At 36.1% G+C, this 25633-nt stretch overlaps 2 protein-coding genes across 3 annotated transcripts; one reads left to right on the forward strand and one right to left on the reverse strand.

Annotated features, from left to right (window-relative positions):
* The first annotated feature begins 1349 nt into the window (after positions 1-1349).
* On the forward strand, positions 1350-23652 carry capn5b (calpain 5b). Of its 2 annotated transcripts, none has more exons than XM_042710848.1 (12): positions 1350-1542; positions 8543-8674; positions 12328-12536; positions 12648-12840; positions 16419-16612; positions 19020-19097; positions 20085-20280; positions 20379-20501; positions 20685-20881; positions 21380-21501; positions 23035-23171; positions 23345-23652. In XM_042710848.1, exons 1-12 carry the CDS (start codon positions 1378-1380, stop codon positions 23525-23527), a joined length of 1929 nt encoding a protein of 642 aa, XP_042566782.1. In that variant the 5' UTR covers positions 1350-1377; the 3' UTR covers positions 23528-23652. The 2 variants fall into 2 exon arrangements, with proteins under 2 accessions (XP_042566782.1, XP_042566783.1); XM_042710849.1 differs by having other exon boundaries at positions 12328-12535; positions 12647-12840; positions 23035-23182; positions 23345-23507.
* Positions 10359-11354, reverse strand: ompb (olfactory marker protein b). The gene has a single exon (XM_019092117.2). The coding sequence runs from the start codon at positions 11346-11348 to the stop codon at positions 10887-10889; it is 462 nt and encodes a 153-aa protein (XP_018947662.2). The 5' UTR covers positions 11349-11354; the 3' UTR covers positions 10359-10886.
* Positions 23653-25633: the final 1981 nt, after the last annotated feature.

Genomic DNA, 25633 nt, shown 5'->3' on the forward strand with positions numbered 1-25633 from the left:
TGAGATGAATAAAGCCCTGTAATGATATGTTCCACTTCAATCTGGATTTGAAGCAAAGTGTCACAGCAGCGCCGAGTCACAGTGACATGGTTGGTCTGCAGGTACGGTTCCTGCCGCGTGACTTCATCTCCTCCTGCCAGGCAGAGTAAATGTGTGCTATAGATTATCAATACTAGAGGGACGCGTTCCTTCCGATATCTAAAAGAAAGCAGTTGTATTGTGATTATATATCTTTTGTTTGTCTATTCTAATTGCATTTTTAGACTCTCTGTCTCATGGAGTCTGGCCAGGTGCACACTTTTGACTTTGTTTGGTCCATTTTGTAGCTTACACTGACCTAGAAATGCCCACTTAGACAGGAAAAAACAAAACAACATCTGACCGAAATGCAAAGTGACCAGCTAAAGTTTGTTTTATTTTATTTGACATTTAGGGTATACATTAATGTCCAAAATTTTGAAGATTTTTTTTTAAGAATATACTCACCAAGGCTGCATTTATATGATCAAATATTAAATTAAATTAAATTAAATTTATGCATTTAGCAGACGCTTTTATCCAAAGCGACTTACAGTGCATTCAGACTATCAATTTTTACCATGTGTATCAATTTATCATGTGTTCCCGGGGAATCGAACCCCCAACCTTGCGCTTCGTAATGCAATGCTCTACCACTTGAGCTACAGGAACACTATATGCAGTAAAAACAATAATATTGTAAAATATGATCACAATTTTCAATAGTTGTTTAACATAGTATAAAATTTTATTTATTTCTGATATGGAAAAGCTCAATTTTCAGCTGTCATTCCTTTAGTTTTCAGTGTCATATGATCCTTCAGAAATCATTCTAATATAGTGATTTGGTGATCAGTTGAATAATAATTTGGGGATCAATTAAATAACAAACCAACATGGGAAAATGAATGCAAATAATGTCACTGCAGTCAACTTTTTTTTTTTCGATTGTAAATATCTACTTAGCTTAGCCACTAAGTACCCCAAACAAAATATTTGATGCGGCATATCTATCAAACATTTCCATCTTAATAAAACTTTCGCTCCCACATCTCCAGAAATCATTTCATTTTGGAACTGGTTGTATTTCACGTTTTTATGAGCAATATGCTTGAATCAAATAATGAACGAACACAAAGTTAGAAAGTCATGCACGCATGCACACAAATGTTCCTGTTGAAGAAGGTGATGAGATCTTTACCTGAGTTGACAGGAGCAAGAGAGCCTTGTACTGTGTCTGCACTGCATCTGTCTCACATTGTCAAATCTCTCTCTCTCTCTCTCTCTCTCTCTCTCTCTCTCTCTCTCTCTCTCTCTCTCTCTCTCTCTCACTCTCGTTGTCCCTCTGTAGGTTGAAAGATGTTCTCCTCTGTGAAGGCCTATGAGGGGCAGCATTACTCCAACCTCAAGAGGCAGTGTCTACAGAGTGGACGTCTGTTTGAGGACCCACTGTTCCCAGCCATAGATGACACCCTCTTCTACCAGGGTAACAGGATCGGCCGTGTGCACTGGAAAAGACCCGGGGTCAGTGCTCAGAACTAAAGTCTCACGGTTCTTCATTTAGCAGATGGCATAGAGAATGGGATATGCAGTAGGTCTGCACTGCTTGATTGGAAAGAGGTTGATTTTACTTTGTTAAACCTTTAAAACAGAACCTTAAAGATTAACACATTCAGTTTCTTTTAAAGTTAATCTATTTACATTTCATGTTAAGTCAGCTGTGTTTGTATAGTGGTTTATACAATGCATATTGTTTCAAAGAAACTTTACAGAAAATCGTTTCTTTGAAAAACCCTCAATACAAATAATTTCTATTACAAATAAATGCTGTTCTTTTGAACTTTCTGTTCATCAAAGTATCCTGAAAACAAGTTGAGAAATGCTAGTACTGCTTAAAGATTGCTGAAATAACTAATAATTACTTATAAATGGCCATCCATACCAATAAATATAGGTCCTTTAGTTTTGTCTTATAGTCTAGATGCTCAGCAAGATGCTGAGAAATTTGATGTATATATCAATATATATATATTAGCACAATAGATGTGCTAAAAATTGGATCCTGCTTGTTACCAATCAATATATACGTTGATCAGTAACATAGTGTTGGTAATTCATCATTAGTCTAATCAATAATCAGTGTTACTGTCAAGCCAAGACATACGGAAAGGTCAGTCTAAAGCATTCATCCATCACTGGATGACACCCCTTACCAAAAAGAAGTATACTTCAAGTTTATTTTATTAAGTATACTTAGGTTTACTTTTTTTATTAGGTATACTTTATGTAGTAAGTATACAAATATCAGTGTACTAGTAGTATACTTGTAAGTGTACTATTTCAATACTCCTTGGGACTAAATTGGCCCAATTTCTAGTATAAAAAAGCATACTTTTAAGTACACTTTAAGTATAACAGTAGTAAACTTTAAGTACACAACTAGTTTACATTTATGTTTTTAGTTTGTACTGCAACTATACTAAAAGTGAACTTATAGGTATACTTAAAAATTAAGAAATAAACAACATTTTGAACAAAAAGCTGAGAAGACTATGAATTGGATTCAGAATGATACTCAAAACGTAAATAGAGTCGATCAACACCCCAAAGCTCTTCATGGGTCGACAGTTTATTCCATAACATTACACAGTTTTGATGCTGTTTTATGTCTGATGATCTTGTTAGATTACACGTGGAAGCATCTGATGTTTTAGTTTCTTCTTCGCTTGTGTTTTGGAAATTCTGTACAGAAGATGTGTAATAACAATAAAAACATGGATTCCCGGAGCACATGATTAGCTCAAATATATTTAGACTTTTTCTAAGTATAAGTCAAGTATACTTAAATGTAATTTTAAATATATATTTCTGAGAAGTATACAAAGCACATTTCTGAAATGTACATTAAAAGTAGACTGAAAGTATAATAATAGAAATAGTAATAGTGCACTACAATAAATGGCTTTTTCGTAAGGGACAGAAATTCCAAAATAAATTAAATCATCAGACATGTTTTTCCGCTTTTTTGACTTTGTTTTTCTGAAAATCATTAGACAGGGTTGTCCGCGTACTTTTTTGGCCATATAATGTCAATGTTAGTTCACAAGGACACATTAGATTTGTGAAACCTCATTGGCTGAGGGGAAAAAGACATCAACAGACATCTTGAAGCATCATGATGGTTTCCTGCACTTCATTACTCTTTTCTGAGTTAATGATACATTGCAGCTTCCTAAAAACTATCTGTAACAATTCAAATCCCAGGGATGCTGTGTGATACTTTCCCCCTCCGAGCCCGTCTCGCCCAGGGGCATACTAAGTGTCAAGCCTGTCCAAATCAATTATTCCTTTCTTTCTCTCACTCACTCACTCACTCACTCCTGGAACAATGCCCGACCCAGAATCTCATTCGCACACACTTGTTCAAACACACCAGTGAAGTGTTCCAGTCCGGGCCACCTGAATTGCAAACACAGCAGCTCCTGTCGTCATTAATTCATGCTATAATTGAGGTGGACACTACAATTGGTTCTGTCTGTACTGCAGTTCAACACTGCAAAGCTAAAATCACCACCTTCTTAATGCTCACAGGAGCAGCAGCGGAGAATGTGGGAATATAGGGATCAAGTGCAGACAGTGCTAATACACATTCATTGTGTTGTAGAGATAATTAAGACTATAGAGACTGAATAATGATGCCCAGGCTGTCTCTTCTATCTGAATTCATGCTTTTTTAGATTGCTAAATGGGATTGTGAGGAATATTTAGGACTTTTAAGATTTGATGAGCTTGTTTTTATCTGATTGCTTTAGTTTATTATAGTTTTAAGTTTTGTTTTTCTAGCTATCCCTGCACTATCTATCTATCATGCTTTTTTTTTCATTTCTGTTCCTGACACTTTTAATTTTATTATTATCCCATTGCTGGACTTTAATGTCAACATAAAATATTATTCACAGCCCATTATGTGATGTGATGTATTTCAGAGTTTATATGCTATTATTACTGTAACCATTAATAAATTAATGTTAACAAACATTAAATTACTGCATAAAATACTACCATACAAAAGTTTGGGGTTAGTAAAATTGTTTCATATTTCTGAAAGAATACTGTCATTTTACCAAGTACAGTAAACTGTGATACTGTGAAATATTACAATTAAAAAAAAATATATAAATATATATATATATATATATATATATATATATATATATATATATATATATATATATATATTAAATATACTTTAAAATGTAATTTATTCCTGTGATGCAAAGTTACATTTTCAGAAGCCATTACTTCAGTTCTTATATGCTGATTTGCTGCTAAAGATACATTTCTTATTATCAATGTTGAAAACCTTTGTGCTGCCTAATATTTATGTGGAAATCATGATCAATTTTTTCTAGGATTCTTTGAAAGAAATTTCAAAGGAGCAGCATTTTACAGATGTCTTTACTATCACTTTTGATCAATTTAATGCATCTCTGCTTTATAAGAGTATTCAAAAAAATTATACTGACCCAAAAACGTCTGAACAATAGAAAGACTTCATAGCTATTTGACATAAACTAATAGCCTGCATGGGCTATGTGTATTAAAGTGGTTCCACAGAGGGGGTTGTTACATTTTGATAAAAGATTTCAAAAAATAGCATTATTTTTCTTTGGAAAAACATACACTGATGAATCAGCAGGAACATGAATTATGAAAGTAAGCGGGGCCAATTTTGATTCATTGTTGGCTTTAAATCACTCACCATCAAAGAGATCCTGATTTGGCACATTGACATGTCGTTTGTTGTACCTGAACTGTAAAAATGAAATGCTCCTGACTCCATCCATGTTTGACGTGAATGAAGACATTGCCACAAATCACTCTGACTGAGTGAACGCCATTATGAGCTTTAATGCAGTTCACTGCAGCTGCTTCATATTTCACTGCCCCCCACCCCCCCCCCCCCCCAACTTGGGTCCTTGGTCGTGCTTTTTTAACCACTTACCATCCCTCACTCCCACCCACTTCCTTCCATTTCTTGCCACCTCTGCTCTCCAAAGAGAAGAAAGACTGTGTTTTATGAGTTGAAGCTGCTGGAATGGGGTGATAGACTGTCATTTATCCAGACTGTGGGCTCATTGGTGTCTGGACTGAGCTGAGTTTGTGTTCAATGATTCTGTGATTGGTGTGGTGGTCTGATCTGTCTTATCTGTCAAAGCCGGCCAAGACAGACTCATATTAGCCTGTGAACCCTCAATACATGAGATAATGCGAAAGAAACACATACACATGAAAGCTTCTAGCCCCAGGAGAGGGTTGCCCCTTGGATTCCATTTTGGGCTGTGATTAAAAAGTGTGTGTTTGTGTGTGTGTGTGTGTGTGTGTGTGTGTGTGTGTGTGTGTGTGTGTGTGTGTGTGTGTGTGTGTGTGTGTGTGTGTGTGTGTGTGTGTGTGTGTGTGTCTGTGTGAGTGTCTGTGTGTGTGTTCACAGAGGTAGCTGGAATGCTGAGCGTCTCCAGCTGGATCTTCTGCAGTGAGGGGCTGCTGGTGAATTCTGGCTCCAGCCCCTAGATGTGGCTCCAGCTGGATCTTCTGCAGTGAGGGGCTGCTGCTCAAACACACACACACACACAATACTCCATAGTAGTGACTAACCCACAAATTCTGCTTTGAAGACAGCATTCACACACAAACAATATATTTTCTTTCTCTGTGTCATCGTCTTTGTCTCAGCGTCCTTTGTTCCATGAGCGAACAGGGTAGACAATGGACTTGTGAAGGATGTTAAGATATTATGTCCACTTTCAGGCTTTCTAGCTGTGAAGGTAATCACAAAAACCTTTAAATGCTCATCAAATATAGGTTGATGTATTGCACTCTGGAGACAAACGGTAGTGTTTTTCCTGCTCCTGAGACAAGAGGAGCCCATTAAGGTTTTTTATCGTTTAGTCTTATTTGAAGTAGCCTTTGGTGAGCTGCCTATATAGGAACAATTTAAAAGCATCATACCCTGTTTTTGAACCCTGTTTATTATTTAAATAAAATATTTTGAATTAGATTTATATATATATATATATATATATATATATATATATTATATATATATATATATATATATATATATATATATATAGTCAATTTTTATTTTATTTTTAGTAATTTTGTTTTGTCTAATTTTTATAAGGTTTTGTTTTTTTAATATTCCTTTTTAACTTTCATAGATTTTTGTTTCAGTTTTAATTAATTAAAACTAATTTGAGTACTTAAACTTTATTTCATTTATTTGCTAATGCAACATTAGAAATTTTTCTAATGTTTTTCATCAAATTTTTATATTTTATTTTATTTCAGCTTTATTTCAATTACCAATAATAATTTTAGTTAGATTTTTAGTTAACAACAATGTATTCAGAATCATTATGTTGCCTTCTATTTTTGGACAAGTGAGCATTATATGTATAATGTATGGATGAGCTTGGTGGGAAAAAAAAATCTGTCCAATCAAAATCGATATAAAATGTTGAAAAAAATTGTTATAAATCATTCAGTACTGGAAAAATTGATGAAAACAGTAAGAATGATTAATGAGTCTTATTTTTTATTTTTATTTTTTTACCTGGTATTTATGTCAGTCATGTATTTTTATGCCTTTTGTGAAGCCAATGATGGCATTAGCTTAGCAGCTAAATATGACTAAATATGTCATATCGTGTTTTATGAGGTTTATTTTAGTTTGGATGTTTCCTTAGAAAACAGCAGTCTATGTAGAGAGTAGACAGCAAGGCAGCTCATTTGGTTTAGAGCTGTATACATTTGCACTCATGCTTTTTGTTTGTGTCTCTTTCTTTATGAGTTTTGCTCAGCTGCACACACAAATGCCATCTTATCAGACAAGTGTTTTATTGATTAAACTGATGTCAGAGCGCTTTTGAAGCTTTTAAATAGATTTGCTAGATTCGTTGCTGCTCACTTGTAAATCAAAAATCTAAATCATAAAGAACTGTCAGAAATGAGAAGGCAGCAATGAATCACGTTACCGTGGATTGATATTTAATCCCAATCAATGAAACCCAAAATGACCTGGCATTGCTCTTAGAGGGACGACGGCGCCTTCAGCCAACTCACCACACCGAACCAAATCTGTATTCCTGTCTGTTTGAGTCAAACTATGACTGAATAACATAATGTAATGAATGACAGAGTGGTAATATCAAAGCGTCCTGTGATTGTAGAAAGGTTTTTATGCAGACCACAAACAAAAACAGAGTTGTAGTGTCACCATCTGGGTTTCCTGGCTCTGGAATAGAAAAGAGTGTCTACCGTATGCTGTGTTTGTACGTGTTTCACCTCGTGAATTTGACATCATTGCACTCCGTTCTCACACACCGTGGGAGCAAGATGAAATATCTCATCTCTAGTGGTATGTGTGAGTTGTTGAAAGGGTGAAAGATGCCCAGCGCTGAAAGAATGAAATGTAGCGCGTGTGAGTGCAGGGCTGGATGTGTGCCGGATAGCAAGGAGAGTCCTCGCCTGCTGAGCTGTGGAAAGGATTTCGGATAGCACAATGTGAAAGACAAATGAGTGTTGTGAGAGCGAGTAAATTCGGACTGTGAGAACATGTATTTTATACCTCCAGAGACTAACTGAACCAGCAGGGGTGTCGTGCTCAAATGGTTTTCAAGGGGATCTTGGCTCAATTTGTACCATAGGCGAGATGAGACATGACCACTAGAAACACACACACACAAAAACACTTTTTAATAACTTTGTAATTCTTAAAGTGTGAGACTTGTTAGACTAGCAGCTATGTTTAGGTAAAAATGTAGATTTCAATTACACTCTTAATGGTGATTCTTAAAATCCAAGACCAAAATAAATTATCAGGTTTCTGAACTGCATGCAAGAAGAAAAATCAATGTGTCTACTGCAAAATAATGGCAAGAAGACAAGTCTTTCTATTAAGCATTTAGCCTTTTCCAGGGCTCATTTGTGGCGACTCCTTTGAGAGATGAAAATGAGCTATAGTCTGTGAGTCGCTACAATCCCCTCAGCTTCTGTCACTGTGCCCAGTGTATGTCAGCTGTTTAAAGAGACCCAGACTTTTATGTTTAGGTCACTCAAAATCTCTGGCTACCCATTGTTTCTGGGCTATGTGGTTTTGACAAGGTCGGTGTAGAGGTGTGCTAGATGCTGTCAGAGCAAAGGAGAGTCATTTGATTTATAACAGCTTTCAGAACTGTACTGCTTCATCTAGATTCATAACTATTATTAAATTAATTAAAGAGCCTGTGCCCTGCTTCTGTCTCTAACACTTTTTCAAGTACTGTGTTTTTCTCCTCATTTCATTAATCAAAATAAAGCAAAATGTACTATATATTTTGATCAAAGTACTATGTTTTTGGACATGTTTGCTGCAGTCTTTCATAAAAGCTGTATTTGTTTATCCCAGGTGCTTTGCCGTTCACACTGTGCTTTTCTTCTCACCAGTTTCTTACTCTTAATTCTCTCTCTATTTCTCCATCAGGAGCTGTGTGATGATCCTCACTTGTTTGTGGATGGGATCAGTGCCCATGACCTGCACCAAGGGCAGCTGGGAAACTGCTGGTTTGTGGCGGCCTGCACCAGCCTAGCTTCCCGAGAGTCACTGTGGCAGAAAGTAAGTTATTATAGATTCCAAACATATATAAAAAAAAAATAAAATCATAACTCAAATACAAAGTACAAAACACTGCGTAGATGGAAAGAATTCAGTGCAGAAGGCAGATACCATAATATCCGTTGAAATACTCAGCACTGATTAATATGCAAGATAAAGAGAGCGTCCTTGAATTTGGAGGCTATTATTAGTCTTGTGATCTTGACAAAACAGAAAATATCAAAAACATGATCAATATCATTATTTTGTTATTATAATATAATTATATGTATGTAATAATAATAATGCTATATGATATACCAAGATAATACATTTACATTATTTACATTATTGTACCATACATATCATTCAATTAATATTTAATTAACTGTACAAAATAAATGTGTATATGTAATTTATTTTATTATTTGTTTGATCGACAACCAAAATTTGTTTATCATATATGTCAAACTAATAATAAAATGAATTACAAACGTACCTTTTATGTTTAATTGATGAATTTTGAATAAAATTCAATAGTGATATTTCAAATTGGTTTTAAATGACTATTCCTTGATATTATTAATTTGATTTTTATATTTTTCAGTATTTATTTATTAATGTATTTTTATAAAATATCAATTAGTGTACATTTTGTACACTTTAGTGTAAGTTTTATTTTTTACTGTTGATTCAAAATTTATAATTATATTGTATACTGTATAATTCTAGCATATATAAATATAGAATAGTTATAGAATTCATTAAATTATATACTATGTCATTTTATGGCTGAATGATCTGTCCAATAGGAATAGGTTTTGCACAAAAAAAAGTTTTGCCTACATACTTTTCCCTTGCTACTCTAAGCTTGCAGACGTCTCCCACAAGTCCTGCGTTGTGGGATTTAAACCTGCATATTCTTGCATATTTTGTCAGAATATCTTTTTGTTATCTTACATATTGAGTGTGTTAAAGTGTGAGGATGAGCTAAGCGGTCTCTCTGAGCTCTATTAGCAGCTGTGAGTGGCATCCTACCATAGAATCTGTGTGCTCTACTAGGAACCATACCTGATGATGGTTAAACAGGGGAGAGGTCCACTCATGCATGTACACTCGCATACCTTGAAAGCCTTTATTTAGCTTAAATTTTAAGCTTTGTTCCCCCTGCACGGTTAATGGTTTCTGAGCTGTTATTTAGCATAAATGTTAAGCTTCTGTCTCCCTGCATCCTCCCCAGGGTGTGAAGTGTTTTCCCCTGCCTGGGGAAACATTTCCTCTCCCATAGAAACACACATCATCATGTAGGGCTTTCCCATGTGACTCCTCTCCCCCATCCTATCATTTGTTTTCCTGACAAGGTCGGGCATTGATAAATGAAGGTGTGCGTGCTACTATCCTTGCCCCATGTCTTTGCAGCAACATTTTATCACACCCAATCACATGCACCCAGCATAGATACATACACAAGGGCAGTGGTTATCAACCAGGGGGTCACAAAATGACTTATCAAAATGAATCATTTAAAATAAGACAAACCATGCATTCAAATAAGCTAAAACAACTAACAACCCCAACTGTTTTTTCTTTGAAGAACCAGAATTCCTAAAGTTTACAAAAACCTGGATATATGAGCTAGTCTGATTTTAAAAATGTGATTTCCAGACCTGGAAAGTCATGAAAAAAAAAAAACTCCATGGGCATTTGTATATATTTTATTAATATACATTGTTGTATTTATTACCAAGCTCAAAAATAGTTTATCAGGTAGAAATTGTGAGTAAAATATATATTTTTTTCAATTTCTATTTGTATTCCTCATCCATAAAATCAACATGGGCTTCGAATATTATTGTGGATATTAAGGAGCCTTGAAATGAAAAAGATTGAGAACCACTGCTCAAGGGCACTGCCATCACACCTCAGTACAGTTATTTGCATCAGTTATTTAAAGAATTAATAACTACAACCACTAAAAGCACAAGTTTGCATTATTCATGAATCATTTTGATCTTAATTAATAGTATGATTTATGTGGGTTAGCTCCATTAAAGTCTCATCACTGTCAGAAAAACAGCTAAACATGAACAATCAGACAAATAAATCTCATCAAATTGCATAAACCATTTAAGACTTGGTCATAACTTTACAAAATCTAATTTTATAGGTCTTTAGGAACATAATTTTAAACTACTAGGACTGAACAGAAAGCCGTCGTACCCTTCAGGTTCTCTCACTTCTGGAACTCTATGGAGCACTCAATGTTCTCCGGACTCAAGCCGTCTTCAAAGGCGAACACAAAATACATCACCTTGCGAACCTTGGCCAGCTCGGCTATCCTCTCGCCGAACTCCTGAGCATCAGCCTCGTAGCAGTGAATAAAATCATCATCTGTGCTTTTCCAGAAGAACCCGGTTGGTTCGAGGAGCTGGCGGGTCATGAGGTGGGTGAGGTCGGGCGTCCAGAGCTGGGAGGTGGCGATGATGTTGAGGCGCCCAGGTGCGGACATACGGATGTTCCAGCGGGTGAAATGCAGGTCCTGTTCGGAGAAGTCCAGACGGTAGACATGCTCATTGGACTTCAGTAGACGCTCTCCATCTTGGCGTTTCTGGCCTCGCTGCTGCAGAAACTGTACTCGCAGACGCATCATCTCTGTCATCTGTATATCTGGGTTGAACGTCAGCTCAAGAGACATGTTCCTAACTAATATGTCCTGAAAACTCACATCATACACCTTCTTACCTCCTTTTTCTTCTCTTGTCTGAACGGATTAGGGTTGTTATTTATCGTGTGACCTACTCTTGGCTCTGCTGATGTCTTCTGCGGTATGAGTGCCACAGTGAGACCTTGTGCTCTGAAACCAACTTATTTCACAGTGGGGATTTCTGTTTAGATGTTTGTTGCTCTGGGCAACAGCAGTGCTGGGCTCTCCAAGAGGGAATTTGAGACATCTGTGTTTGCTACATGTGTTTGTTTCACATTCACCTGTCAATAGAGTTTACTCACAACTGATTCTGTTAGAGGTGAACAGAACTGTGGGTCGGCTCGTCACCTGCAGTCAGCATCACAATGTGTACCTGAGCCCAGATAATGGACCTGCTCATCTTGGAACAATTACCACAGAGGTGTACTTGAAATCTAATCTCTGTTCTATCCCAGAGGACTCGCTCAGGATAAAAGAGATGTAGTTGTTCTATACAGCTTCAAAATCACCCTGGTGTCCTTCTCACAACTGTCTTTAACATTCAGGAAATGCTGCATCTGCCTGTATTTATGAACATTTAAATTGATAAGCAATGACATGAACCTGATCCACTAAATATTACACAATATTGGAAACTCATCTTGTTTAGTGATCATTTTTAATGGTGTTTTTGTTTGTATTTTTTTGTATTTTCTTTTGATGAAAATATCCTTTACATTTTATCATGTCATTAATTTTAGTTCATATTTATTTGACTAAAATGGCAAATGACAAGAAATAAAGTAAAATGAGAATGTGATCAAATATTTTTGTCAACAAAACTAATATTTAGTTGATGATAATGTAAAAATGGGGAAAAAAATCAAAATATTAACATACAAAAACTAATAAAAACCACAAATGCACATAACAAAATTACAAAAATGAATATAAAAAGGTGACACCACATGTCACTTATGTCTCTTTCTAGGTTATCCCAGACTGGAAGGAGCAGGAATGGGATCCAGAGAAGGCAGACTCTTATGCAGGAATATTCCACTTCCGCTTCTGGCGGTTTGGGGATTGGGTGGACGTGGTGATCGATGACCGTCTCCCCACAGTGGATAACCAGCTGGTGTACTGCCATTCAAATGATAGCAACGAGTTCTGGAGTGCCCTTGTGGAAAAAGCCTATGCCAAGTAAGCAGTTCAGGCAGCAGACAAATTCAAAAGGTCTATACAGAGATAAACATTCAAGTAGTGTTACAGTATAACATAGTGATGCTATAAGTTCTTTCTCTATACCAATCAAGTGTATGGCTGCTATGAGGCCCTGGATGGTGGAAACACAGCTGACGCCCTGGTGGACTTTACTGGCGGCGTGTCAGAACCCATGGACCTTCTGGAGGGCCAGTTTGCTCAGGATGAAGTCGCCAGAAACCAACTCTTTGAGAGAGTGCTCAAGGTCCATAATCGAGATGGCCTTATCAGCTGCTCTATCAGGGTGAGAAGGACACAATATACAATACATACAATCTGCACAAGTACGAAAGTTACATTTGATTTTATTTTGTATTTTAATTTAGTTTTTAACTTTAGTTTTTTCTATTTTTTATTATTTTATCTGCATTTTGTTATATATATACACATAAATTACATTTTCATTTTTGTTTATTTTACTTTTTAATTTTTTATTATTTTCTTTTACTTTATTTTAGTATATTTTAGTACAGTATACTTTATATTTTTATTTTTAGATTTACTCCTATGTTTATACACTGTAAAAGCACATATTGTACATATTATTGATCAGCATTTTTCTCACGTCTGTCAAAATTTGTATTCAGACACTCATCCATCTATTAATCCAGCCATCCATCATTTTTTTCTGCCTCCATTTATTTTCTTTCATAAGACTGTACCTTCCCAGACTCAAAGCAATTTTTGATTGTGTGTGACTTGCTTATCAATGGTCTGTGAAACCTTTCATCCATGGTAAAAAAAACTAAAAAAAAAAAAAAAAACTAAAGTTTTTAAATATCTTCATAGCTAGATTTTTTTCTTCACTAGAATATCAAATAAAATGCCTCTCAGTCCACAAAGAGAACTCCATTGAGTGTTCAGCAACATTCAGAAATTCATTTGAACAGCATCATCTGATATGACAGACAGGTCTGTGATGTGAGCAGGTTGTCTGGGGATCAAAACAGAAACAGCTTTATCAAGTTTCACCATAACCTAAAGTGCATATTCCAGGTTAGAGACCCCAGTGAGTCGATGTATAGATAAATAATCTAGGAACTAGATTTTCTTTAAACTATACTTTAAAATACGCTATTAAGGCTTCTGGAGTCGTTTTTGTGAGACAATTTTACTTCCGCATCTGAAAACCCCCAAAACAACAAGAAATAAAAAAACAAGAAGTACTGCTCACAATAAAAAAACAAATGATCACAATGACAGTTCGGACGCTGAGGAAATTTTAAGTGTTTATTTACACTTATGACGGACCACAGATACAATTATGAGCCTGCTATGCGTCCAAGAAAGCAGGGATAGGCCAGGATTAGACAGAAAATCAGGTTGAGTGAGACAAATTGAGTTGTGTGAGGAGAACAAGGCAGGTGTCTTGGTGAGAGACCAGTGTTAGCTTACAAATATACACACGTTAGCTAATGTGTATATATGTATGTGTATATGTAATCAAGCAATAGCAAAGCTAGTATTGGTCATCTATGAGTATTGATACTTACCAGTAACAGAAACTAATAAGCGTTGATCAGGCGTGTCACACCTCTAACGTTACGTGGTTTCTCATCACTGCAGGAGAGAGAGATAAACACGTTTTTGTTTCATTATGTGTGGGAAATGTGAGGCCATGGTCACAGCTGAGGAAAGTCAATGCTGCAGGGAGTTAGATGCATACTGGGTCTTAGTGGAGAATGTGACCCCCACACTTGCTGTGCACCATCTGACTCTGCACCCAGGCTTTGAGTCTTGCTGTCTGAACCCTTATGTGCTACAGACAGCCTGTATGCACTTCATACAGGAGCATGCACCTCTCCAGGCCAGCAGACACATGTATGTTTAGGGCAAAGATCATTTATTATTCTGAGCTAAATACTTGTATTTATAAATACATAGTAAATTAAAGATTTGAATATTAAAAACATCTGAATTTTTTTTTTTTCCATTTACAAGCTGCTTATATTTAGGTCACAGATTTCTATACAAGTGCACAAGTGAGTTTTGCAACAGGAATACTACAAAAGAAGTAGCAAAAGTCAAAGCGCTAGGATTTGAACTTGTACTGCCAGAACTGAGAGGTTGTAAGTGCTGACTTGACGATGTGCAGCGAAACTGAAGTAAAGTGCAAAAGTAAATATGTCGTAAACATTTGTGTATGTCATTTTCTTTGTGTGAATGTCCTTTTACACATTTGTAACTATTAATCTACAACTTCCAATCATTGTCTGTGTGTGCAAATTGAAAGATTCAGTTTTTCACATCAGAGCTGTGTGTAAATTTCAGCTTACGAATACGAATGTTAATATGACAAGTTCTCACATCGAGATTTTCAACCTAGTTTAGCTACTGATTTACCTCCATACAGAAGATGCAGTCTAGTAGAGGTGGTTAATAACAGCTGGCCTTCACTGCTTCAGATCTTCACACTCATTACTTGCAATGTCTACGAAAGCCTTGTAAACACACCACATGACAAAAAACAAACAAAAAAACAAGTACGTTAGATGTGCAAACAATGTCACTAAGCTATAACTAGACTTGATGATTATAATATTTTCAAACTGAGGTTAACCTACCAGCTATGCCTTCTCATATGGTAACATTTTTACACGGTATGTAACGTTATTGCTGATGCTTACAAGCTAGCTGTGGTGCTTTACAACAACCTATACACATCTCGTTGTGTCTCATTATTTGAATAATTATGTTCACTGATTTGGTAGGTAGCAAATCTTTAAAAACAAGACTGACGGTGCACAGTTGATGTTTTTTGTGAAGCAGCATCTCTGACGGATCCGTGAGCATCACGTCTCCCGCCAGCGGCCGAGCCACAGGCGAACTGGGACCTGGTGAAGGTGCCGTGTGCATCAGCTCTGGGTCTCACTCACTTCTTGCTTCGGTATCCCATGTTGAAGTGCATCATATCGCCGGGATGATAATCCTCTGGTGTAAAGTGATCGCTAAATTACACACCATCGTGTTTCTCGAAGCAGATGCATTAGTGAAGTCCCATCTCCTCACCTGTACAAACGCACACAGGCCTGGAAGATACCGTCCTATTTCTTGTTAGGAAACCTGTGGACTCGATGTCCTGACAGGCTGGAGTTAGTGCAACCTCCACAAACACAATGATTTACCATGACGATGATAAATTGAAATAAAAATAACTACCGAAAACACACTGACTCACACCTGCTCAAAGCAGAGCTCAGCACACGACTCCCTCTCATGACGCAATGTGCCGCAATGTTAGAATAAAAGTGGCTTTTGAGAACTGTTTTTCTTCTAAATTTTTGCCCTCACGTCTTGTAAAACATTTACAAATCCTGCATTAACGGTTCATATGGTATTTTCATACGAGGTTATATATTAATTAGAATTTTTTTTAACCTGCAATATGCACTTTAAGGGCTTTTTTCCAAATGTGGAGGGTAAATGAAACATTGATTTATAAATGTTCTGTTAGATACTCAACAAAGTCCTTTCATGTCCAAGTTCAGTCACTCTCTGTCCGTTCTTACAACCTAGTCGCAATTATATCGACACAATAATTCTTGTCACGGAGCCTACACTCCTATGCATATTGTCAGCTTCATTTGCACAGCAAGCCCTTTGTTCATTGGAGTGTGATAAATGGGCGTGGCTTGTCTCCTACTGATTAACATCACCATATTTCACTGTACCATGAAAAAACAGCCCATGTCTTTATAATTGATAATTCACAGACAGTGCATGTGCATGCATTCTAATCAGGGATAAAGATTATTATGCTTTTGGATAGACTTTAAATTTGGTGTTCAGCAATCTAGCTGAAATTTGACCTTCGGTATATAGGCAACCACACTAGAGGACATGGAGGCAAGACTGGACTGTGGGTTAGTGAAAGGCCATGCCTATGCGGTGACCGACGTTCGCAAGGTCCGTCTGGGACATGGCCTTCTGGCGTATTTCAAGTCAGAAAAGCTACACATGATTCGCATGAGGAACCCCTGGGGTGAAAAGGAGTGGAGTGGGCCATGGAGCGATAGGTGAGACTGCCCCCTCTTGGATTGGAGGTATTACAGACTCTATAGCAGGGGTATCCAGTCCTGAGGATTTTAGTTCCAACACACTCGCCTAGAAGTGCTTGATTAGTTGGTTCAGGTGTGTTTAATTAGGGTTGGAGCTAAACTCTGCAGGACAGTGCCCCTCCAGGATCTGCATTCCATGTGACCAGTAATGTAAATTAGAGAACTGTGAATATGTAGATGTGTTGTTAAAGTATTTAAATATTAATTAATAATCTCATGGGGTACTTCGGGAAAACATTAAATAAAAAAAAATTGCCTGTCAAAAGGTTTGTGAATAATTAGAAAGAAACTTAATTATTTTTACATTTTTTTATGATAGGACATGATGGGAGATAAGTGAGCTAATGCCTACTGATTAGACTGTTAGTCCAAATCTGATTTTTGTGCACATCCATTAATAATATCATAATAATCAACAATAAAAAACAAAAAAAAAAACAAAAACAAAAACAAAACTCATTAAAGGGATAGTTCACCCAAAAATTAAAATTCTGTCACAGCCTCATGTTGTTCCAAACCTGTAAGACCTTTGTTCATCTTCAGAACACAAATTAAGATATTTATGAAATCATTGAGCTTTCTGACCCTCCATAGACAACAAGGGAACTACCACTTTAAGTTTCAGTTCTGTTGAAATGACTTTATTCAACAATTTCTCTCCTTACAGGTCAGTTTCTGCCACCATTTACAAGAGTACCAATGAATGGTAGCGAAGACTGACACGGAAGATAATTTTTTTTTATTTATTTATTTTTTAATAAAGTCTTTTTTTTCTTTGCACACAAAAAGCATTTGCGTAGCTTCATAACATTATGGTTGAAGCACTGATGTCACATGGCCAATTTAACGATGTCCTAACTACCTTTCTAGGCCTTGAACATGGTTAGTTGCCTTGCTGTCTATGCAGAGTCAGAGTTTCTCGGATTTCATCCAAAATATCTTAATTTGTGTCCAAATATGAATGAAGGTCTTACGGGTTTGGAACAACATGAGGGTGAGTAATTAATGACAAAGTTTTCATTTTTCAACTATCCGATTTTATAATACAATTTTGTTTAACCTGCACTTCCCAAAAACACATTGTTTCTGCACCAACTGTCAGCATGTTTCCTACAACAATGTCTGACATTTTTATATTTTAAGTGACAAAAAAAATAAATGTTAGAGCGGTCAGACTGAATCAGATTTTCAAAAATGTCATTTGAATCAGTGTTTGCAGAAACAAGGTTGTGTTGTTGTGAAGTGCAGGTCGAGATAAAAATAACAATATACTGCTAGTCAGCACAGTTTACACACCTCTTTAAATTTTGAGACTGGTGGAGACACATTTTTTTGGTGTAGGAATAGAAATGCAACTTCATTGACATAGAAAACAATGCAGATATTCCAGAAAACGAAAGAGGGACACACCCAATCGTATCTGAACCGTTGCGATACACAGTGTGGACAGTCAGTCATTTAGATTCCAATGCACAGTAATCGGATTTGAACTGACAGTGTGAAAGTAAGCCCTAGTTGCAAGCCAGACTCAAACCCAAATTTCCAAATGAGCACCAAAAATTAAGTGTGTTGAAGCACTTGCTACTGTATATTACGTCATAGCGTTATAATCAGACACTTTTTGCAACACTCAATTCTTTATAATCTCTTCAAAAACAAGAGTGAAAGCACATACAGAAATTATTTGTCCTTTTGCCTTATCTAGCTTCCTGCAGTGTAGTGCTATACATCCTCAGAAACTAGAGAAAACCATTTCTTTCCTTCCTCTTGAGATGATTTCAGTATAAATAACACATAGCCAAAGTGTCTATTCTTATCGCTGACTGGTGTGAAATTGAGATATCAAGCCAGGCAGGCTGGTATAAAATAGGAAGCTGTTGTGATTGAAACGCAGAGGTCTGAGGGTGTTAAGACATCCACCTCCTTTCATTTAAATAACTGTGCTCTTGTTTGATGACACCTACCCTAAATATCCACCACTGCAGGGAGCAACATAATATTAAAATGGGGCTGTGTAATTACAGAGAGAAAAATCTTGAAAATCCTTCTCATCAGTCTTTGTTCAAGCGCTACAACAGGCATGGTTATATTGGGCTCTGAATTATTTACTAGCCAGCCAGAAGACTCTTATTGAGGTGAAAGCAATCTTTCTTCATATTTCTGCTTGATGCATTATTTATTCAAGGCTTGATTAGAAATATCATACTTGGAGAAGTGCTCTAAATCTTTCACAAAATTCTAGGAAATCTTAGTTGATGGTTATGGACGCAGGCTGTTGTCAGTGAGTATAGTCGTGTGTGTCGTGTGTGAATGTTTATTTCTCTCAGTCTGATGTACGATGAGTAATCACTGCTCTGTTTTGTAGCTCAGAAGAGTGGAAGAAAGTGAGCAAGAGTGAAAGAGAGAAACTGGGCGTCACTGTTCAGGATGATGGAGAGTTTTGGTGAGGCTCGCTATACTCTTACCTTCTAGATCAGTCTAGATCATAGTGTCTTTTAACAAATGGGTTCCAAAAGTCTGAGACTACTAGTGAAAATTCTTATTATATGAAAAATAACTAATATATGCAATAACTAATCTTAATTACTTGAAGTATTGGTTAAAGCATAAACAATTTTTACACAATTTATTAATCTAGATAATTTATCAATATATTTTTTATTCATTATATTATATTATATTATATTATATTATATTATATTATATTATATTATATTATATTATATTATATTATTGGTATATTATAGTATATTATATATTAAACACTTTGCAGTTAATTTGCAATTTGCATTTATCTAAAACATTAACATTAGTTACTCCATTACATATGATGGACTAACAATGAACAATTTTTTGCTTTTATTAATCTAGGTTAATGTTAATTTATTTGTAAATATATGTTCATTTTTACTCTTTTTTTAACACTGCATTTGTAAATCTATGTTAATGTCAATTAAGAAACATACTATTGTAAATTAATGTTTGCATATGATACAGTAATGTTAACTAAAACACCTTGTAATGATAGTAATGTATAAGTATATATGGAAATTATGCTATATTAATACAGAAAATATTGTAAAGAATACTTCTCATTGTTAGTTCATGATATATAATGCAATGACTAATGTTAACAAATTGAACTGCTTTGTAAAGTAATACCTTCAAGGGTTAAATTGTTAAAAATTTTGTAAAAAGCAGATCAACTGAACAAAAAAATTTGAGAATATCTTAGTGTTTGTTGTTACCCTGTTTTGCTTCAAAACCTTTATTTCTGTGTTTAAATCCGATTTTATCCCAGGTTTAAATCAGATTTTATCCTGAAATCCCAGGTTTTGTACTATTGTATCCCAATGCATCTGATAAACACCTAAATTCTCCATTTATCATAAACTTTTGTTCCCCAACTGGCTGTAAACTGCTTCACCAGGATGAACTTTGAGGATTTCTGTCACTACTTCACCGACCTGATCCTGTGTCGACTGATAAACACATCTTACTTGAGCATTCATAAGACATGGGAAGAGGAGGTGATGAGGGGCTCCTGGATCCACCGAGGCGACCCGCTCCGCAACCGCGCCGGAGGCTGCATTAACCATAAAGCCACATTTCTGCAAAATCCACAGGTCAGTGTGCCTGTGTGCATCTGCCTTTTTAAAATGTTGTTCTTGTCGTGGAGGCACTTGGGTCTTCATTGGAGTTTAATGCATGTTACCGCCCACAGTATGTTTTTGATGTGAGAAAAGTGGAAGACGAGGTGCTGATCTGCCTGCAGCAAAAAGAACGCAGAGCTACTCCTAAGGAGGGCAAAGGCGAGAACCTGGCAATTGGATTTGACATCCATAGGGTACAAATTTACTTTACAACACAATACAAACCTTCACATCTGCCTGTAGATAAAGCCAATGATATAAGAACTAAAAATATAAGTACTGAATGGTATCCTGTTAGTCGATGTTCCTGTCTTGATCAAGCAGCTTTTCTACAACCAGGTGGAGTTGAATAGGAAATACAGCTTTTCTACAACCAGGTGGAGTTGAATAGGAAATACAGAATGCACTCAGCCCAGCAGAAGGTCGCAGGGTCGATCTACATCAATTCTCGCTGTGTCTTTCTGAGGAAGGAGCTAAAGGAGGGACGTTACGTCATCATCCCCACAACCTTTGACCCAGGTCAACAAGGAGAGTTCCTGCTCAGAGTCTTCACTGATGTGCCTTCAGACTGCAAGTAAATTAGCTTCCAGAAAAGAATAGACCGACCTGCACCCCACTTTCCTATTAACCCTTCATCACATTCTTGGCTTCTTTCATGTATGGTTTTTATTGAAAGGGACATGTACCTGGCAATGTTATTTTAGCAGGGATGTTATTTATTTATGGTAAATTAAGTTTTATTTATTTTTTATATTTTTTTTATTTTTCATCTAATATTAATTTTTGATTTTAATATTTTACTGTTATATTAGATAGTGCTAAAAATGCATATTTGCCATCACAGATATAAATTACATTTTAAAATATATTCAAATTGAAAATATTTTCTACTTTAATTTGCAATATTTCACAAGATTACAAGTTTTTCATCTAATATTAGTATTTTTAGCTTTATTTCAGTTAACAGTAAAATTGTAGTAGTGTTAGATTTATTTTCGTTAACAGTAACAACATTGGTACCTGGACAGAAACTGTTATCTGGCTGATATCATTCCTGCTTGTGTTTCCTTAGTGAACTAACTCTGGACGAGCCTCCTCAGACTTGCTGGACTGGGATGTGTGGTTACCCTCAGCTGGTCACCCAGGTGCATGTGTTAAGCGCCGACGGCCTGCAGGGCCAAGATGCCAATGGAGGTATGTCTACTATTCCCATATACATAACAGATATATAGCAGTGTGTGTTCAGATGAACAAAAATCAATAGCTGAAGACCAACACTATTAATCTACAGTGATAGAAGTTGAATTTATGATTTCTCCTTTTAAAAATAATCTTGCTTCTGGATGTGATTATAATAATAACAACATTCATTGTCCTTTGTTACACCTCAGTACTCTGGTTTTAGATTCTTTAATTCTCTAGTGTCAGTTTGTTTCAAATATTACAACTCACAACTCTAGTCTTATATTAACACCTCAATTACACTATATTTAATAACACCATCTAAACAAATAGAAACACTATAATACTGAAAAAAAAACAAATAAAAAAAAACATAAAAAAAAAATAACAAAACATGCAAAGATAGTCTACCAAGATTAAATCCAAAACAATTCCAAAGATATGACAGTGAATCTCTAATGACATGTTGAACGAATAAATGAATGGAGGGAGTTTTATGGAGGTTAGTTGTTTTTTGTTTTGTTTTGTTTTTTTGATGATGATGAATGAAAGGTGTTGGTTTGAAATCAGAGTTCAGTTTGTTTGGTTCTTCAGAGAAAACTGGCGTTTTTTCCACCTGAGTTGTTACTTAGCTACAGTGGTAAACAGGTGGTATTCACAGTGGTGATGTAAACATACAGTAATGATGGGAGAACTGGGTGAAACTGAACTCGGGTTCAGAGCGAGCTATTTTTTATTTCCACTTTGACTGTTTTCAGTGCATTTGCATTGTATATGTTTCTTTATGGTGGACTACAAAAACCATTTTTGTCCTTATTCATCTGTAGAACAAGACATTTATTCTAGAATTATTTTCAGAGAATATATATCAAATATAAATATATATTTATACACTAATGTTCAAAAATGTGGGGTCAGTAAGACATTTTTATTCGGTGCATTATTGATTGAAAGTGGTGGTAATGTTACAAAAGGTTTCATTTAACTGTTTTTTTATTATTATTATTTATTATTTTTTTTACTTTCAATTCATCTAATAATTCTGAAAAAATGTATCTCAGTGTCCGCAAAAATATTAAGCATCACAACTGCTTTCAATGTTGAAAATTAAAAAAATGAATGACTTTTCTCAAGCACCAAATCAGCCTATTAGAATACTTTCTGAAGGGTCAGGTGACACTGAAGACTGGAGTAATGCCTGCCTGCTGAAAATTCAGCTTTGCCATAACAGAAATAAATTACATTTTAAAATATATTCAAATAGAAATAGTTATTTTAAATTGTAATAATATGTACCGATATTACTGTTTTACAGTGTTTTTGATCAAATAAATGCAGCCTTGGTTAGCATAAGAATAAAGAATAACACTTACATCAAACAGAAATATCTTGTTAAAAGTTGTTTAAATATTTTTTTTTTGCTAGATAACAAAATTACTGATTACGAAAATATTTTTGCAGTGTGTCATTGGTAGAGATAGCATATATATGCTTTGAACGCTGTGATATAAAGTGTCTTGCTGTCTCGTGTCTTTTTTTCTTTAGCCTCTGACCCATATGTGATCATCACCTGTGAAGGGGAAAAAGTTCGCTCCCCTGTGCACAAAGACACACGCTGCCCCAAATTTGACATTAAAGGAATATTCTACCGCAAAAAGCCAAAGGAAGGCATTCACATCGAGGTGAGTTGGAAGTATGTAATTACATCTCTTCCTCTTTCAGTCTTTTCCACAAACTGCTACAGATCTCCTTCCCTGTACTGGTATGTACACTGATCTGTTCCTCTCACCTTATTTCTGTTTTTCTTCTCTATTTTTACTGCTTAACCCTTCTGACTGCTCTATGACGAACTCAGATCTACAATAAGAATGTGATTGTTGACACCTTCCTGGGTCAGGTGACCCTCTTTAGTGACCCTAACGACCGCCAAGAGCAGCACACGGTCTACCTTAAAGACAAGGGTAGTCGCCAAGACAACAACCTTCCAGGCACACTGACTGTACGCCTGATCACCTGCACCACTTTAAACAACATCTGATCATGCATGCCGCCACTTCACTCTCTCTCTGCTTGTGTTCCTCGTTCACCCACAATGCCTTTAGCCCTGATTCTACTGATTTTTTTTCAATGAACGGTTAGTTCAAAATGTAATTCTGTCACCATATCATGCAAAACCAAAAAATCTCCAATTATAATTAACATTAAAGAAAACATCAAAAAATTAACTAAAAGGTAAAGACCACATCCATAAAGCCCATAAAGATATAGTTCACCCAAAAATGAACATTCTGTCATCATTTACTAAGGCTGATGGAGCAATTTTGCCTGGCAACTTTTGTTGAGCAATGTTACTTGGGCACTTTCCCATTGAGAATGGGTTAATAAATAATTATCTGGATTGATTTAGATTGGTCGTGGGCCCTGTGTCGTCACCTGGTTGCCCATTGATGGCAAATCTTTGCCCAAAGTATATGTTCCAAACCCGTATGAGGCAATATACTTCAATAAAACTCAGATCAGCCTAAAGTTGTTCCAAACCCGTATGAGGTACTATTCTTCTGTTAAACTCAAAAGAAGATATTTTGAAGAATGTTCACAACCAAACAGTTGATGGTAGCCATTGACCAAAATATCATTCTTCTTTTGTGTTCAACAGAAGAAAGTAGTTTGTACAGATTTGGAACAATCGGAGGGTTAATAAATGATGACAACATTACACTCAAACAGAAGAAGCAACTAGTTTGTACCTTATTTGGAACAATCGGAGGGTTAATAAATGATGACAGAATTTTCAGTTATCGGTGAACTATCCCTTTTATTAAAATAGTCGATATGGTATTTTTCAAATCTTTTGAAGCCATGTGAGGCATAGACCTTAGTCAGAGTAGCACTACATTTAATCTTTGACAGGAAAGAAAGCAAGGTTGTGAGCGATAGAGGTACAGTGCGTTACTGTTGTTTAACATCATACCGATTGTTCAGCTGACAAAACGTCTTTCTGAAAAGCTTTCAGTAGACAAAAACTCCATAAAACTGTTTTAAAGTTGTGAGTTGTGAAAATGATTATGAACATGTATACATGCCATTGTAAAGCCTTGTTTTCATCCATGTTAAATTCAGTATGGTGTCTAGTCTGACTAATGTCTATAGACTGAAATGTAAGTCTTTATTCAGTGATAATCTTCCACTCCAATGAGCTTTGATCTTAAGAACTCCTGTGACTGGATTGAATCAGCGAGTTGAACTTGTTCATTTTGATACATGAACGAATCGTTCATCTTTTGAACCTGTTCTTTTTAGTGAACCGTTTGATCTGATTCACAAATCAGTTTTTGAGTTCTAACTGAATGACTACTGATCCATGATTCATTCATTCACTTTTCCATGGTTCTCAATTTAACGGTTCACTGGAGTGGAAGATTATAGGTGAATAATGAAATTATTTCAGTATCATTTAAATTCAGAAGATTTCAAATAAGTTATATGGACCACTTTTATGATGTTTGGAGCTTGACAGACTGTTGTATGAAAAATAACTGCATTAAGATTCCAACATTATTCTTTCATGTTCCACGGCAAGTGTGCAACATGATGATGAGTAAATAATTGCAAATTTTTAATTTCTGGATAAACTATTATATTAATTCCCACCAATCGTGATCTGAAATTGTAATAAAGGGCTATGCATTGTGTTTGCATGAGCAGCTGAAGTGGTCTAAGGTAGAAGTAGGTCCTTTAGGAGTGCTAGTCACATTATCGGCCATGTCTCGTCTGCCAGAACACTGAATGCAGCCCAGCCCTGAGAAATGATTCAAATTAGATTTTTCCCTTGTCTCTCTTTCTATCCCTTTTCTCCTCCACACACTCAGTCATCAAATATTCAGTCAGTGTCAACAAATGTGCCCGTTCACACAGTTTCTCTCAAGATGCACAGTGACATGGAGGTCCACCTGATTACAGAGACCTTGACTTTAGCAAGACCTGATCAGCTCTCATTTAGCTGAAAGATTTCAGTGACCAGTGGGCCGCAGCAGGCACCTCTTTGGATTCTCCAGGTCACGTCGCTTAGCAACAGGAGTCTGGAATAGAGCCTGCTGGAGTGTGAAGACTCCACTAGACCCACAATACCAAAAGCGCACCTGGA

This window comes from Cyprinus carpio, chromosome A21 (genome assembly GCF_018340385.1).
Source record: "Cyprinus carpio isolate SPL01 chromosome A21, ASM1834038v1, whole genome shotgun sequence".
Classification (NCBI taxonomy): Eukaryota; Metazoa; Chordata; class Actinopteri; order Cypriniformes; family Cyprinidae; genus Cyprinus; species Cyprinus carpio.